Source organism: Rosa rugosa, chromosome 2 (assembly GCF_958449725.1).
Source record: "Rosa rugosa chromosome 2, drRosRugo1.1, whole genome shotgun sequence".
NCBI classification, from domain to species: Eukaryota; Viridiplantae; Streptophyta; class Magnoliopsida; order Rosales; family Rosaceae; genus Rosa; species Rosa rugosa.
Genome location: NC_084821.1, coordinates 7,580,586 through 7,595,905, shown reverse-complemented (window position 1 = coordinate 7,595,905; position 15,320 = coordinate 7,580,586). Strand labels below are relative to the sequence as shown.

The 15,320-nt window shown below is 39.8% G+C and overlaps 1 protein-coding gene across 1 annotated transcript; it reads left to right on the top strand.

Moving 5' to 3' along the window:
- The first annotated feature begins 553 nt into the window (after window positions 1-553).
- Window positions 554-2,895, top strand: LOC133733277 (scarecrow-like protein 18). The gene has a single exon (XM_062160922.1). It carries the CDS (start codon window positions 1,121-1,123, stop codon window positions 2,480-2,482), a length of 1,362 nt encoding a protein of 453 aa, XP_062016906.1. The 5' UTR covers window positions 554-1,120; the 3' UTR covers window positions 2,483-2,895.
- The last annotated feature ends 12,425 nt before the right edge of the window (window positions 2,896-15,320 follow it).

Here is a 15,320-nt window from a genome sequence, read left to right as displayed (position 1 = left end):
GCACTCTAAAAAATCATACTTGCATGTGAGAATTTGATAGGTTCAAGGTGATGATCATCAAGTAGATCAGCTAGCTGGTGTTTGAGATTAACAAACTTTACATCCATGGTCATGCAGTTAAAAGTTGAAAGTTAATAACAGTACGTGTGATATAAAATTAACAAGTGTCTGAGGTCTAATTAATAGTGGTAATAAATTATATCAATAGCTAGCTACTATACTTTAATTAGGTCATGATATATACACTTTACTTTCCAGGTCAACGATTGATTCGATCTCCTTGACCAAATGCAGTTCATGTTATCTTAAACTTCCAAGGGTTAATTCCCAAAATTCCAATTCTCTGGCTAATTAGTAACAGAGTGCATGTTACAAAATTTTATTTGAATTCACATATGGTGGGTAATGATGCCCCACCACCATTATGATCTTCCTCAATGTTAATGTTATATATTTAGTTACTAGCTCCAAGTCTGAGGCTAAAGCTGCAATATGGGATATTCCATGTAGATGGATATAAAAATAGAACTAGTACAATAATGCCACTCGATAATTAGCAAATTAATTAATTTGTTTGTAACCACATTGGTTTTAATTGCACTGATAATATGCAAAGTACTGGATTCAATTAGAAACCCTAAAAGAAGAAAGATGTGTTACACAGTAACAGTACAATCCCTACACTGACTACTCCTGCAAGCATTTCAGTTCTTTGCCTGTTTCTGGTAGCTCCCTCATTGAAAGCTGCTCCATCTATCATCATGGATTATTTATACGCTAAAGAAAACACAAAAAAATTAATAAAATCCCCATAAATCTCATCCCTTCTTCTTGCTATTCTTGTTTCTAAAATGATAGAGGGGATAGGGTATCATGTCTCTCTCTCTCTCTCTCCAAAACTTCTTCTTCAGGCCACCAGTTTCTATAGAGCTTGGAATTAATTTGTATCCATTAATTACATTAACTTGTCTCTTTGAGAGATCAGTTTCCCCAAATATACCTGGTATCGATCACAGTTACTATTGCCACTGCTCTATTCTATATATGTCTGCTCTGTGCACGCGTACAAGTCATTGAAACCTAGCTAGCTACCTCATCAAGATCTTAATCTCGCAGATAAATGCTCATGGGTTCATTCAATTCTTCCCATCATCAAAGAATAGTACCTCAACAACAAGAAGAACAAGATCCAGAGATTCACCCAGATCTACAACTGTATAACCAGCACCAGCACCAGTACCAGATTGCTCAGCAGCCATTGTTAATGTCACGCGGATTGACCTCCCGGCAACTCCTCATCAGCTGCGCTGAGCTCATTTCTCAGCTCGACTTCTCCTCCGCTCGCCGCCTCATTTCCATTCTATCCTCCTCGAATTCCTCCCCTTACGGAGACTCCACCGAGAGACTAGTCCACCAGTTCGTTCGCGCCCTCTCTCTCCGCCTGCCTGCAGTGGAGGCGGCTCCACGAGAAATCGTGAGTGTTGCCGTCACCACTGCATCATCCGCCTCCACCTCCAACACGTTGCTGGAGGTGGAGACGGAAGCAGAAGAGGAGGCGCTTCAGTCGTGCTACCTAACCCTAAACCAGATAACCCCATTCATCAGGTTCAGCCACTTGACGGCGAATCAAGCCATCCTCGAAGCCATAGACTCGACTCACCACGCCATCCACATCCTCGACTTTGACATCAAACACGGCGTCCAATGGCCACCGTTGATGCAGGCCCTCGCGGAGAGATCCTACGGCTCAAGCTCATCTCTTCACCACCCTCCTCCGATGCTCCGCATCACCGCCACCGGTCGCGATCTCACTCTCCTCCGCCGAACCGGCGAGCGCCTCCTCCGGTTCGCCCAGTCTCTCGGCCTCACCTTCCACTTCCGCCCCATCGTTCTCTTAAACGACGTCGCAATGATCGACTACCTCAACCCGGCATCGCTCGGTCTCTTCTCTGACGAAGCCCTCGCCGTCAACTGCGTCCTCTACCTCCACAGACTCCTCACGGACGACGCACGTGACCTCCACCTCTTCCTCGACAAGATCAGAGGCTTGAACCCGAAGATAGTAACAGTAGCCGAGCGAGAAGCCAATCACAATAGCCCCATGTTTCTCAACAGGTTTGTCGAGGCGGTGGACCACTACGGCGCCGTTTTTGGCTCCTTGGAAGCTACCCTCCCGCCGAACAGCAGGGAGAGGCTGGCGGTGGAGCAGGTGTGGTTCGGAAGAGAGATTGCTGACGTGGTGGCGGCAGACGATGATCAAAGAAGAAAGCAGTTGAGGCATGAGAGATATGAGAATTGGGAGATGATGATGAGGAGATCGGGGTTCTCGAATGTTCCGTTGAGTCCCTTCGCTCTTTCGCAAGCGAAGCTTCTTCTCCGGCTTCACTACCCTTCCGAGGGTTACCAGCTTCACAGCCTCAAAGACTCGTTCTTCTTAGGTTGGATGAATCGTCCCCTTTTCTCAATTTCTTCTTGGAACTAATTTATTTGCAGTACCAGTAGTACTATATAGAGAGGTAGAAATATATATACATATGCCCTTATAGCTAGAACTCAAATTCGAATCCTAACTAAGCTACTCCATCTGATTATTATATATGCATGGAATGATGGAAGAGTATATGTAATACCAAACATTGATGTGATGAATCTGGACGACGACGTTTGCATGCGAAGAAAACAGCAGCTTCCTCATAGCCATGCTTTGCACACTGTTTCTTTCTTTTAGCTATCTTTCTTTTGCTAGATAGCTAGCTAGCGTCTGAAATTGATCATGATCAGTGTTGTAAGGTTATAAATGTTTGGGCTTGATTTGATTTATTTGTTTTTGTAGTTTTTATGATCACTTTAGTGATGGGATGATCTCTTTTTTATTATTTAATTTTGTATAACCAATTCATCTTCGAGCTTTTGAAAAGCAACAATTAGCTGCGAAGTGGAGCTAGCATATCTAATCTCTTTGATTAATATATTTATTAATTTTTATCTGAATTTTGTACTTTATTATTGAGCACCATTTTCTACTTGAGGATTGTTTGTCTCCTTGTATATGTATATCCCTATATAGCAGCTATGAGTAGCACTAATATGCTAGTTTTGAAAGATTAAAGTTGTTCTTCTTTTTAATATATGCTAATTATGCTTCGCTTTTGGTTGAAATGACAAATACTTTAGGTTTATTAACTAATCTCTATCATGGAATACCATTACCACCATCTTCTCTTTGTCTTAATCTTAATAAAATAAGGGCAATGTTTAAAGTGGAAATATATGGGTATGGTGTTTGCAAATGAAAACCACTCCTTGTTCCCCAAAATTCCTTTGTCTCCTCCAATGTTGTGCTTTCAAGATTAAAAAGGAGGGGATACATGAGCATTCTTGTTTCTAGCACTAAGTAGCTAGCCGTATATACCTGTAGGCTGTCTTTTAATCTTAACTCAACCATTTATTACCCTAATTTATGCCGTCTGTCCCCTCAACAACACCATCAAAGTTCTCAAAATAGAGCATTTCATGCTCACCTTGCCTCCTCTACCACCATACATCTCTAAACCCACCTGCCCAGCCAGGGATCCCTCCTGTCTTCTCTAAATGATCTATCTGGTTTTTAATTAAGGACCACTAGTTAGTTAATCTCTTACTTACATGCAATAGCCTTAATGGTCCTCAACATTGCTCTAGCTGAGATTCTCTATGTTTCTTTATAGATGCACATATGCTTCTTTTATATTATGTATGGATAAACAGAATTTTTTGTTCTCTTGTTATGGTGTCTGTCAATTAACTTGGATCATTGATCACAGAGAATGCATAAAGTCAATCTCAACCATTTAGCAGATGCTATATTGTTTAACAAACAAAACATATAAAAGACGTTTGAAAACACGAAATTATTTGTATATCGATACATCACGTAGTGATGTCCAGTAGTACACCTTAATATGAAGAGTTATTGCTGATATGTGGCAATGTGTTGTTTCATTTTAACCATTTTTTTATTATCGAGATGTACGCAGTATTTTTAAAGAACTCTTAGGTTTAAGAGACTAATTCGTATGGGGGGTCAGGCCACTAAGAATAGATTTCGATTTCAATTTCAATCAGCGTCAGCGAGATTCGAATCCCGGGATGTGGGGATTCCACACCTGGAAAATCTTATAAATCTAACCACATGTGGTGGTTTGTTTTAATTTTAACTTGATTTAACCGTCAGGGTGTAGGGTTTCAAAAGTTGAGAACAAACTCTAAATCTGAGCAACTAATTATCAACACGTATTAACGACATGTCAAATAACAGTTCATCAAATATATCATGCATAATTAATGCTGTTTGATACCCAATATGCAGAATGGTTTCAACTAAAAGTAACAAAGACATCACCCAATTACCCAATTTCAGCCGTGGTAGTACTTCTAACTCACTATACTAGTACATCTTGGTACATATAGCGAGCTATCCTGATTTACGTACTACACAAAAAGTTTACCATCCTTCAGGTTTTTCCATTGTTAGATTTGGAGCAGATGTAAATATGACTAGTTGAAAAATTAATGGTCAAGTAGCCAGATTTTGATTCTCAATCATCCCGGGTACTTGCATATTCTTACAAATCACATGCTCCAAAGCATGCATGGTACGTAAAAATTGTTAAAATTCTCTTAACTGTACATAACAGAAATTAATTAATGCACCATCCACTTATTTAGCGCAGTGTTGATACATGGAGGTTAATGTTAGTAGATAATCAAGCTCATGATTATCTAGAGTAGTTTGCTTTGCTTGGCTGTAGACAGCGACCCAGCGAGTGATAAGATGGTTACAAGGGCATGGCAACGCAAAGCTTAACTTGGCTTGCTGGGCTTGCGTGTTGGGATGACTAATATAACTGAACAGGGTTTCAGAGCTCTAGCTTGCTAGGGTTGGTGTAATGCAACATGGCGTTGACAGAAGACATATGCATCCATCTTTTCCTTTCCATCCATCTGATTCAGACGTAACCTTTTGGCCAGTACGTCTTGTTTCTTTGGACGAACCCCAGTTAACCCTTTTCTTGTTCTGTTGTTCGTTGATTAACATTGCTAGCTCTTGGTAAGTTGATATACTTGGATTTAGATGCTCCTCGATCTCTCTTATTACTTATCTCATCTTCACATGCAATTAATGGACAATGGCAGATGGGATGTATTGAGTTTTGGACCATCGTAACACTGTTTTCCAAAAAGAATCCTTGGGATTATGCCACTCCAGGTTCAGGGTTTTTCTTTGGCCACTCTAATGGATTGTAGCGTCCAGGTATAGATCCCACATTTTAATTGGCTGAATATATTACATTAACTACGTATATATTTCGTTTTACTGAAAGGAAAATGATTTGTGGCCTCAATCTTAGCTGTCAAGCCATATCATTTACACACATCACTTATTTGTCAAATTATGTCATGTAATTCTTGAGAAAAAAACTATCTTATTCTTTCAAAATGTAATAACTCTAAATTATTAAAAAAAACTCTCTCTAGGGTTTGAGAGAACGCCGCCCCGATGGGTGGCCGTTTCTGCAACTTTCTCCATCTCCGATGGAGATTATTGTCGGCACATCCATTGTTGTCGTATACCTCGAGTGCGGTGCATACCGTCTCCTCTTTTCTTCCGGTTTGCTTTTCAAAGGAGTGGTCTACAACTCCTCCAGCGGTGGCAGTTCGTGATATGTTCTCTTTCTCTTGGGTCTTTACAGCCTGGGATTCAAGGCTGCGCTCGACTTGGGCAAGCGGTCGCCGACCTTTTACTGGGAAATCAGAGTTAGGCCGGATCCGGATCTGGGATCCAGGGACGTTGAAGATTTCTTGGAATCTTGGCCGTGAGGTTGGGTGGCGGGGGTACTTGGCTGCACGCCTGAATTATGAGGATTCTCGCCCGGCTCTGCATCAGCCGGCATCTGACTACTGTGGGACGGAGGTTCAGTGGTTGGGGTTGGGTCTTCTCCGGCATGGGCTCGTGGTTCTGAGACCGGATCTTCTCCAGGATTGGCGGCGCGATCTGGTGTGGCGCGGCGGAGCAGGACGAGGCGTACTGGGGCTGTGCGTGGATGGTGGAGGCGGCGCCGTGGGTCCTTCCACTGGTGGCATTCGACGGTTGCAGTGGGAGGGTAGATGGGTGGGTGCCCAGAAAAGGTCTGATAGGGTGCCCATGTACTTGGGTGTCCAAATCAGATTCAGATGGGCTTGGGCTTTTGTCCAATCTGCTTTGGCAGATTTGACTTTGGTCTCAGGCCGGATTTGGATCCGTATTTGGGACCCAGGTCGCATTCATATCCGGATCTTGGATCCGAAACAGCTGCTCATATTGTTATGGTATTGGTTCTGGTTCTTAAGAGTTCGTCTGCCTAAATCCGAGGTTCTGAAACCCTTGGTCGCTTTCGATCTCTTGGTGAGCGAATCGCCTCTCCTAGGTGGTCATATCATCGGTTACAGTTATGGTTACTCTCCTATTTACACTGCTTCAGTGACATATGCAGTGCAGCAATGCCTTACGGCATCAAGTCACATGGTTACCTGGTTACCTTTTATTCTTGATGCGATTGTGCATCTAAGTATGCTTTATTGTTTTTTCTTTATTACAGATGCGTTTGTGCATCTCGTTATGTTTTATTGCTTTCTTTTGATGTTTTATGCATCACTCCATGTAATCCTCAATTTTCACTTAATATAGTTTGTCGTCTTCCTTTCAAAAAAAAAAAAATTCTAAATTATTTTGGCTTTCTTCTAATATATATATATATATATAATTGGTTTTCTTTCATTTTTTTTTTCTTTTCATTACACTTATGCTTAGATTTAAACAACAATTTTCTTTTTCTTCAATCAAGTGTAGAAAAAATTTCACGTAATTCAGTCAATGGATGTGCACGTACATTCGATTAATAGATTTGCATAACACATGTATATGAATTCAACCTTTGTTGGGTTCCTGCAAATTTTAAAATATAATGTGAAAAATACATATTCATATGATTGTATATATTCTTTTGTTCGTTGTTTTCTCTTTAAACCTTAGATCTTAATTTATTATTTTTTGTTTGTTTTTTCCTTATATTTAGATTGTAGATGTTAATTTATGGCTGCTAACGTGAAATTTTTTCTTACCTCTTAATTTAGACATAAGTATTTCCCAAATTCAATTTATTAATGCTATTTTTTGGGATGAAATTAATCAATATTTGGAAAGAAAAGTTAATGTCTATTTCTTGACACATAATTCAATATATTAATGCCATTTGGAAATAAAAATTAAAGGAAAGAATTTAATTAAATGAAGAAAAATATTGGTCAAAGAATCTGTGGACATATCTCTTAAATTAATACATAATTAATAGCTAATATCTCTTTTCGTCACCTAATTAAATTCATTAATATAATTGATTCACCCCCTAACATCTAAAAGAAAATGTAAAAGGATAAAGTTGGTGTTGAAATAGTATGATGTGACACGATATGTTATGTGGAATTGGAAATAAAATTTGTATATACTTACATGGCATGACACCTAGGATTTGAGGTCACAAATCTTAAGCCTCATTGAGGTCTCATATCATTGCTCTTACTAAATATCTACGTATAAATAGCAATACTTTTATAAATTTATTCAATATAAATCACTTATGATAAGTATCATTAGAGTTTTTTGACATGCATCAATAATTATTCACATACTGTATATTTGAGCAGTACAATCACGGAACATACTAGCTAGGTTTCTTTCTCTTTTTATTATTATCAATAAGATGGAATTGTAGTGCAAGTTTTATGGTCAAAATTAGCAACGGTAGACTGAATACATGAATGGGACGGCTATATGTACAGAGTTATGTAAGTATTAGCCTGTTAGGGTTAGGGTTCTGCATCCCATACCAATGATTTTTTTACAATATATATGTACAAGTATATGGTTAGTGGGCATTTCCCTTAACCTGGTAAACTGTTAATTAACACTTTCCGGTTTGCATTTTGTAACCATGAGTACGTAGTACTCCCATGCCAGTATAGTTGCCTTGGAATAATGCAACTTACCAATTATTCTATGCATGTGTTTCCATAAGTTCTTCTAGGAATGTGTCTGTTAAGTGTTAAACTGATTCGGAGAGAGAAAAAGAAGAGGATAAATCAATTTGTTAAACTTCGATCACAGGCTCGATCTTTCTTATATTCCATCATTTTATTCTTCAATTTCCAATGTGTGAATGGCCTAATTCTTCTTCCCACATTTACTTCATAGAAAAAAACAAGACAAAAGTCAAATCATCCCCAACCTAGCTACTCTCCCCCACTGAATATATCTCCTGGGCATGGGCTGCATACCATTATTTTTAATTAATTAAATGAATTGCAATCATTTTTTCCTCTTAATTTAAATGAACTGATTTTTGTTTTCTTCGTCTATTAATGTATGAGATCATTGATTAGTATGTACGTAGATCGGTAGATATCTATTATATATATATATCAGTAGGTAGTAATAAGTAGTAACATTTAATTAAGCATACATATAGAAGAAATGTGGTAGCTATAGCTATATTTAGGGCTATGACGTACTAATAATAAAACGTAGATACGTCCTTATCACAATGATCGATCTTTTGCAGATCGAGAATAGAGATATGAATCAAAATAACCTAGCTAGCTAGTTTTCCAGTTGATGATTGTGGCTGTTTAAGTAAAACCTTCCCTTCTCATCAATTAATCTTCTTCCTTCTTTGTCCATCCCAAAGCTCTATGTAAAAAGATGTCAATCAGATCGAAAAGATGCATGGATATATGTGGACACACAAAGCCATATGATCTTTCTTTGAGAGGGAGGGAGGGAGCTCGAGAGACAGAGTTATAGTTTGGATATGATGGTGATAAATAAATGAAGCCTGGGGATAGTAATGGAGTATAATGTATGAGACGAGGATCAGCTGGAGAGAGAGAGAGAGAGAGAGAGAGAGAGAGAGAGCAGGTGCAGGTATTCTGCAGATCATTATATATCTCCGATCCTGTTAAATACATCTATTACTATCACTGCACAGTGCACACTGAACCCTGCGCAGCAATATATCTTAATTTTAGGGTCAATTGCAGAAACCAGCTCTCAATTATTGGGGAGGTTTCACTTTCAAAACCACTATAGAAATGTACACATACATATTGAGAGTGAGAAGGCCCCAACGTTTTGAAAATGTTACAGTCGAACCAACTATTACAGTTCAGTCAACCGTTATTTTCGACAAAAAAAAAAGTCAACTATTAAATGTTTAGGAAACTCATTTCGTTAGATAATGTGAAACAATTTTAAGAAGAGAAAGGCATATTAAAGCCAGAATGCCAACATGGAAGCGGTTCTATTACATCGGTTGCCCTTCAAATCTAACTAAAACGAGATGTTGATAACTCTTAAAAATGTGTGCAAATAAACTGTCAAAACATTAATTTACAGGCATGTTAACTCACATATCCAATTTTTTAGATGTTCAACCCGGTTGTCTCATTTTGTTTTCTTCAGTGTTGACCTTGGGGTAAGAACAATTCTTAGATTCACCCTTGGGTGAACAAGCATATTCACCCCTATTATCGATTAACTCACTTTTACTTAATAAATTTATAATCCAACAGTCCATATCTTAAATTAGCATTTAAAGATCATCTCTGTAAAAAATCAATTGAATCGGAAATCGTTTAATTATCTAATTGAATCAAATAAATGGACGGTTCTAACAATACTTACTGCTATTATGATGAACCGTCCATGTATTTCATATAAATGAATAATTAAAAGGTCTTCAATTTGATTGATTTTTTACAGAACTAATCTTTGTATTACATTATAGAACTTGAATGGTTGGATTAGAAAATTAAAAAGTTATTATGCGTTAATCATAAGAGATGGTGAATATGCTGCTTCACCCCAAGGGGTGAACCTGAGAATTGTTCTTGGGGTAAATGGTAATTGACCGAAAAAAAAAGGATGAAGATTGAGGCGTTCCTCTAAGTTGGGATCCGACGTGGTACTTGAGAGTAGAAAAACTTGAGAGTTCAAAGTGCAAACCTCTTAGTGCAGCCTTGACAATCAACCAAACTAAAGGTCAACACTAAAGTGTTTCCGCTCCCAACTAAAATCCGAGGACCAAAACGAAATCAACTCCATACTTTTGGGGTTGTTTCTGAATTTTGGCCCCAAATTGTTGTCACTGAACATTAGCTAAGAGGTAGGGCAAACTTATACTTAGGGCTGGGCGTCCAGACCCGAAAGACCGAGGGCCCGACCCGAACCGACAAAAAAAGCCCGATTCGGTTCGGTTTTAGTATAGAAATTTTCGGTTCGGTCCGAAGCCCGACCCGAATGCATATTTTCGGTTCGGTCTCGGTCTCCATATTTTCAGGGCCCGAAAGCCCGAACCGACCCGTATCTTTAGCATATGCCACATGTCGCTCCATAATTGGGTGTTATAATAATATGTTAAATATTAAAAAATAAAAAATAAACAATCCTAAAAGTCTAAAACACTCACACCAGTCGTCTAAATCGACTTCACTCCTTCAGCCTCCCTCACTCCCTCAGTCCCTCCCTCAGTTCGATTAATTTAAGTGCGGAGGAGGAAGAATTGATGACGAAGCTCAGTAGCTCCGTCATAGTCGAGCAAGAAGAGGCGGTGATTTCACTGAGGAAGCTGACCAGGACGAAAGAGGAGCTCAGGGTTTCGCTCTGCACGCCGCGGCTGCTCTCGGCCCTTCGATCTCTGATCGTCTCGCGGTACAACACCGTCCAAGTCAACGCCGCCGCGTCGCTGGTTAACCTCTCGCTGGAGAAGCCGAACAAGGTGAAGATCGTGCGATCGGGATTCGTCGCGCCACTGGTCGACGTTTTGAAAAGCGGATCCGGCGAGTCGCAGGAGCATGCCGCCGGCGCGCTCTTCAGCCTGGCCTTGGAAGAAGACAACAAGATGGCGATCGGAGTCCTCGGCGCGTTGCCTATCTCTCTCTCTCCGTCCATTATCGGCTCCTGCTCCAGGCTTTATGCGCCACAACTTCTTACGGGAGACGACGGAGCCTCCGCAGTCGCCAAACCCAAGCTCCGGCAAGCCTAGGGCCCCGCGGAAGCATAAAGCCTCGAAGGAGAACGCGCCTCCGTCTTCAGATCTCAACTATACGGCCTTCGATTCGAAGCCTTCGCCCGCCGCCGCCGTCAAATCCTCTCAAACGGAAGCTCGAGATGCTCCCTGAGAACTCCGTCCATGGAGCCTCTGATTCAGGCGTCCAGGTACTGCGACCGCTTCCGCTTTTCTTTAATCCTGAGATTGCTAATTTGGGAAATCAGTTTGTTTTGTGTGAAATCTTGTGGTTTTTGCTTGTGATTTGGACTTTTGTTGATGTTGATTTGGTGTTATTGATCCTGTAAATTGATTTGGTGTTATTGGTGTTATTGATCCTGTAAACTGGCAAAACAGGCAAAGCTGAATAGCTGAATGATGAACTGGCATTTTGGGCCCGAAAAGCCCGAAAACTGAACCAGCCCGAATGGGTTCGGTTTCTGTCGGTTTTCAGTTTACAAAAAGCCCGAACCGGCCCGAACCGACAGTTTCGGGTTTAGTCTCGGTCTCACTAATTTTCGGGCCCGACCCGACCCGAGCCCAGCCCTACTTATACTCAGTTGTGAGTTGTGACTTGTGAGGTAGAATAGGTGGGGTTGTAGCGAGGGATATGCCAAATTGGCAAATTGCAATAAGGGTCTCTGGCCGTGCGTGCACAACAAGTTACAGTAAGAGCAGCACAGCAGGCACTGTACTGCTTTGAGCGCTTGTGGTTTGCTTTTGGTGTTCGTACTTACACTTGTGCATTATCATCGATCTCCAAAATGCACCAAATGATTGATTTAATGAGAGAGACCACTCTAGCTTTGGTTTCAGCACACACGCAAAGGGCCATGGGAATAAATGAAAATTGAATACTAGGGCATCTAATACATCCATTTTAGAAGTAGATAATGTAGCTATAGCCTAGTAGGGTAAGGATTATTATGCTCCTTGATGCATAGGCCTCACGAGCCCCATCATAAGGGACTGACCATGAAGATGTGTAATCTTATGATTACAACACCCAAAAGTTGTTCATAGATTTTGGGACTCACAAAGTTGCTACAAATATTACTCCCCACATCATGTTTGCTTCAAGAATCTTTGCTTCAGCCTTCATAAGATAGATTCTTATGTATCAGTAGTATTTCAAAGATTCTCATATACCATTAGGAGCAATATGATGGACATGAGGTTCACCTTTTAAGTACTTCGTCATGGCATATTCCATTGGATGAATGGTAAATAAGTAATCTCACTTTGTAAAACGTTTCAAATGCATGATTCCATCTCCTTTTAACTTTTTAAGTTAAAACATTGATAACATTTGGCCATAATTCATGAAGGAACTTGGTTCTCAATTTGTGAATATTCATTTGAAGTCATTGGAGATGGAAAAAACAGAAAAGAAAAAACAGACTTTAATGTATCTATGCTGTGTTAATTATTAAGTGAATGGTGTGTTTGGTGGATCACTGGATCCTCTAGGATTAAGAAATAATGCTTTGATTGCACAATTGCTTGCTTTCTAGCTCCATACATACCGTATAATTAGTCGAAATAGCTGGCAGACGGCTGGCTCAGGCCACGAATCTCTGATGGGCCTCCAATAGTGTGATTTTATAATTTTTAGAAAGGTTTATATTATTTTGTTCTGTGTTTCACTTGCTAGCGTTCTCGTCAAGTGGCAAATGTTTTTCATTTCTGCTGGACCTGTCCCATATGTGAGCAGAACTGGGTATTTGACACCTTTAATACATTTTTATTGCTTCTTTTTGTTTAAGGAAAAGGGGACTGTAGAGAGAATTGGGAGGATAGTTATATATTTCATTGATAATAGGAGCCCCTATATATAGAAGTACAAGTACATAATCTTTGAGTACAAAGAATCCTATTCTAATTAGAACTAGGAATCTAAAACATTCTGTCCTATTACAATTATAGAAAGCAATCATAGTCTGGTAAGACACACATAAAATATCATTCAACACTCTCCCTTGTGCCTTCCAAACGTGATGTCATTGTGACACCATGGCGCTTCAAATGTTGCCTCGTTAAAAACCTTGTTCGAGTAATAAAAACTCTGTGGGACAAAAACAACCTTGATGAGGAGAAAAAGAGTACAACAAGCCCTTCACTATTCGAGATCAAACATCATGCCCCCTGATGTCAAGATCTCCCCTGATTGCTACAATCATGGGAGTTCGGATATTTTTCTTATTCCGATACTCTTCACATATTTCTCGAATGTGGATTTAGGTAACGACTTAGTGAATAAGTCCGCTACATTAACCTTTGACCGGATTTGATTTACTTCAATCTTTAGAAGTATTTGTTATTGCTGATTATAAAAGAATTTAGGCAATATATGCTTGGTATTGTCATCCATGATGAAACCTTGCTTCATTTGTTCAATGAAAGCTGCATTATCCTCATAAATGCACGTAGGTTCATCTGTGGTAGACTTCAAACCACAAGTTCTTCGAATATGTCCAACTATGGACCTCAACCGTAAGCATTCATGAACTGCTTTATAAAAAACAATAATCTTTGCATGATTCGAAGAAGTAGCGACAAAGGTCTGCTTTGTAGACCTCCAAGATATAGCGGTGCTTCACATGGTAAAGATATAACCAGTTTGGGAATGACATTTGTAGGGTCAGAGAGGTACCATGCATTAGCAAAACCCATCAAAACGCCATCATCATTGTGACAAGGGGAGGGAGGACACTAGCCACCTATAGTAGTGGCGGTGGAGGCACTGTGCTCCCCGGTCTCTAGCCGGCGGCGCAGCGTTGACGATGGCCTTTTGGCCAATGGAGTATGATTCCATTCTTTCATCATTTTTTTTTCTCTCTATAGGGATAAAACAAGCCCATATCTATCGTACCTTTTAAGTATCGAAAGATTGTCTTTACACTAGTCAAATGGTGTCGCGTTGGCACATGGCTACATCTAGCCAACAGGTTCACAACAAATGAGGTGTCCGGTCTTGTATTGTGCCAAGTACAATAATGCGCCTATTGCACTTAGGTAAGACACTTTTGTCACTAACACGTCTTCGTCATCATCCCTGGGATGAAACGGATTCCTCTTAGGGTCTAGACTACGGACGACCATGAGAGTGCTTACAGGCTTGATTTTATCAAAATGCTTAAGTATCCATTGACATGGTATTCAAGTTTTATATCTAGACAAAATCGTGTTTTCCCAAGGTCATTCATTTCAAACTCTGATTTTTAGGTGTTCAGCGGTTTCCCTGAACTCATCAAGGGTTCTACTTATGTTCATCAACATAAACCGCGATAGTTACAAATCCGAAACTTGTCATGGAAACGCGTGGGCATAGTTCAGATCATATCCCTTTCCAATAAAGTAGTCACTTTAGTGAGCGTTTGAATCTCATTGCAAACACGCTCCATGGTCTAGAGCCACTTGATTTGGGTAAATGAAGTCCATCAGGGACCTTCATGTATGTTTTTGTATCTAGATCCCCATAAAAATACGTAATGACCACATTCGTAAGCTTCATGTTCAGTTATTTGGAAACTACCAAACTGACAAGGTAGTGGAGTGCAATGGCATCCATTACATGAGCATATGTCTCCTCATAGTCGATTCCAGGACGTTTGTGAGAAGCCTTGCGCCATGAGGCGAGTCTATAATTTTTTTTTTCTCATCACGTTTTCTAACAAAAACCTATTTATGTCAACAGGTTTTATGTTAGGAGGTATCGGCATCTCCGGCCCGAAATCCTTCCTCTTTGTTAGTGAATTCAATTCAACATGGATCACATCTTTCCATTTAGGCCACTTTTTCTCTACGTTGACATTCTTCAACGGAGCAAGGTTCGATGTCAATGGTCTTAATAATCACACGTCCTCATGTACACTAGTATAGTTTGTAGAGATCTCTATATTCTCAGGAATTGATTTTAACATTGAGGCGTCCCCCAACGATGTCTCTTGGACATAACCACAATTTAGAATATTCTCATGAGACGGATTTTGAGTATCAATGATCAATGGATCAGGTTGTGCCAAACTCGCTTTCTTCCTAGGGTGAGAATACATCTAACCTATGAGTTTCCTACGCTCTCTAGCTGAACCCACAGCCTATGACGCCATTATTGTTTGATCATAATTCATATACATATTTGTGCCCTAAAACATGGAAATTACTTGTTCTAAAGTTCAATTTAATGTTGACTAATCTAAT

Excerpts from the sequence above, each read along its gene's own strand:
- LOC133733277 (XM_062160922.1), top strand. The coding sequence starts at position 1,121 with ATGCTCATGGGTTCATTCAATTCTTCCCATCATCAAAGAATAGTACCT.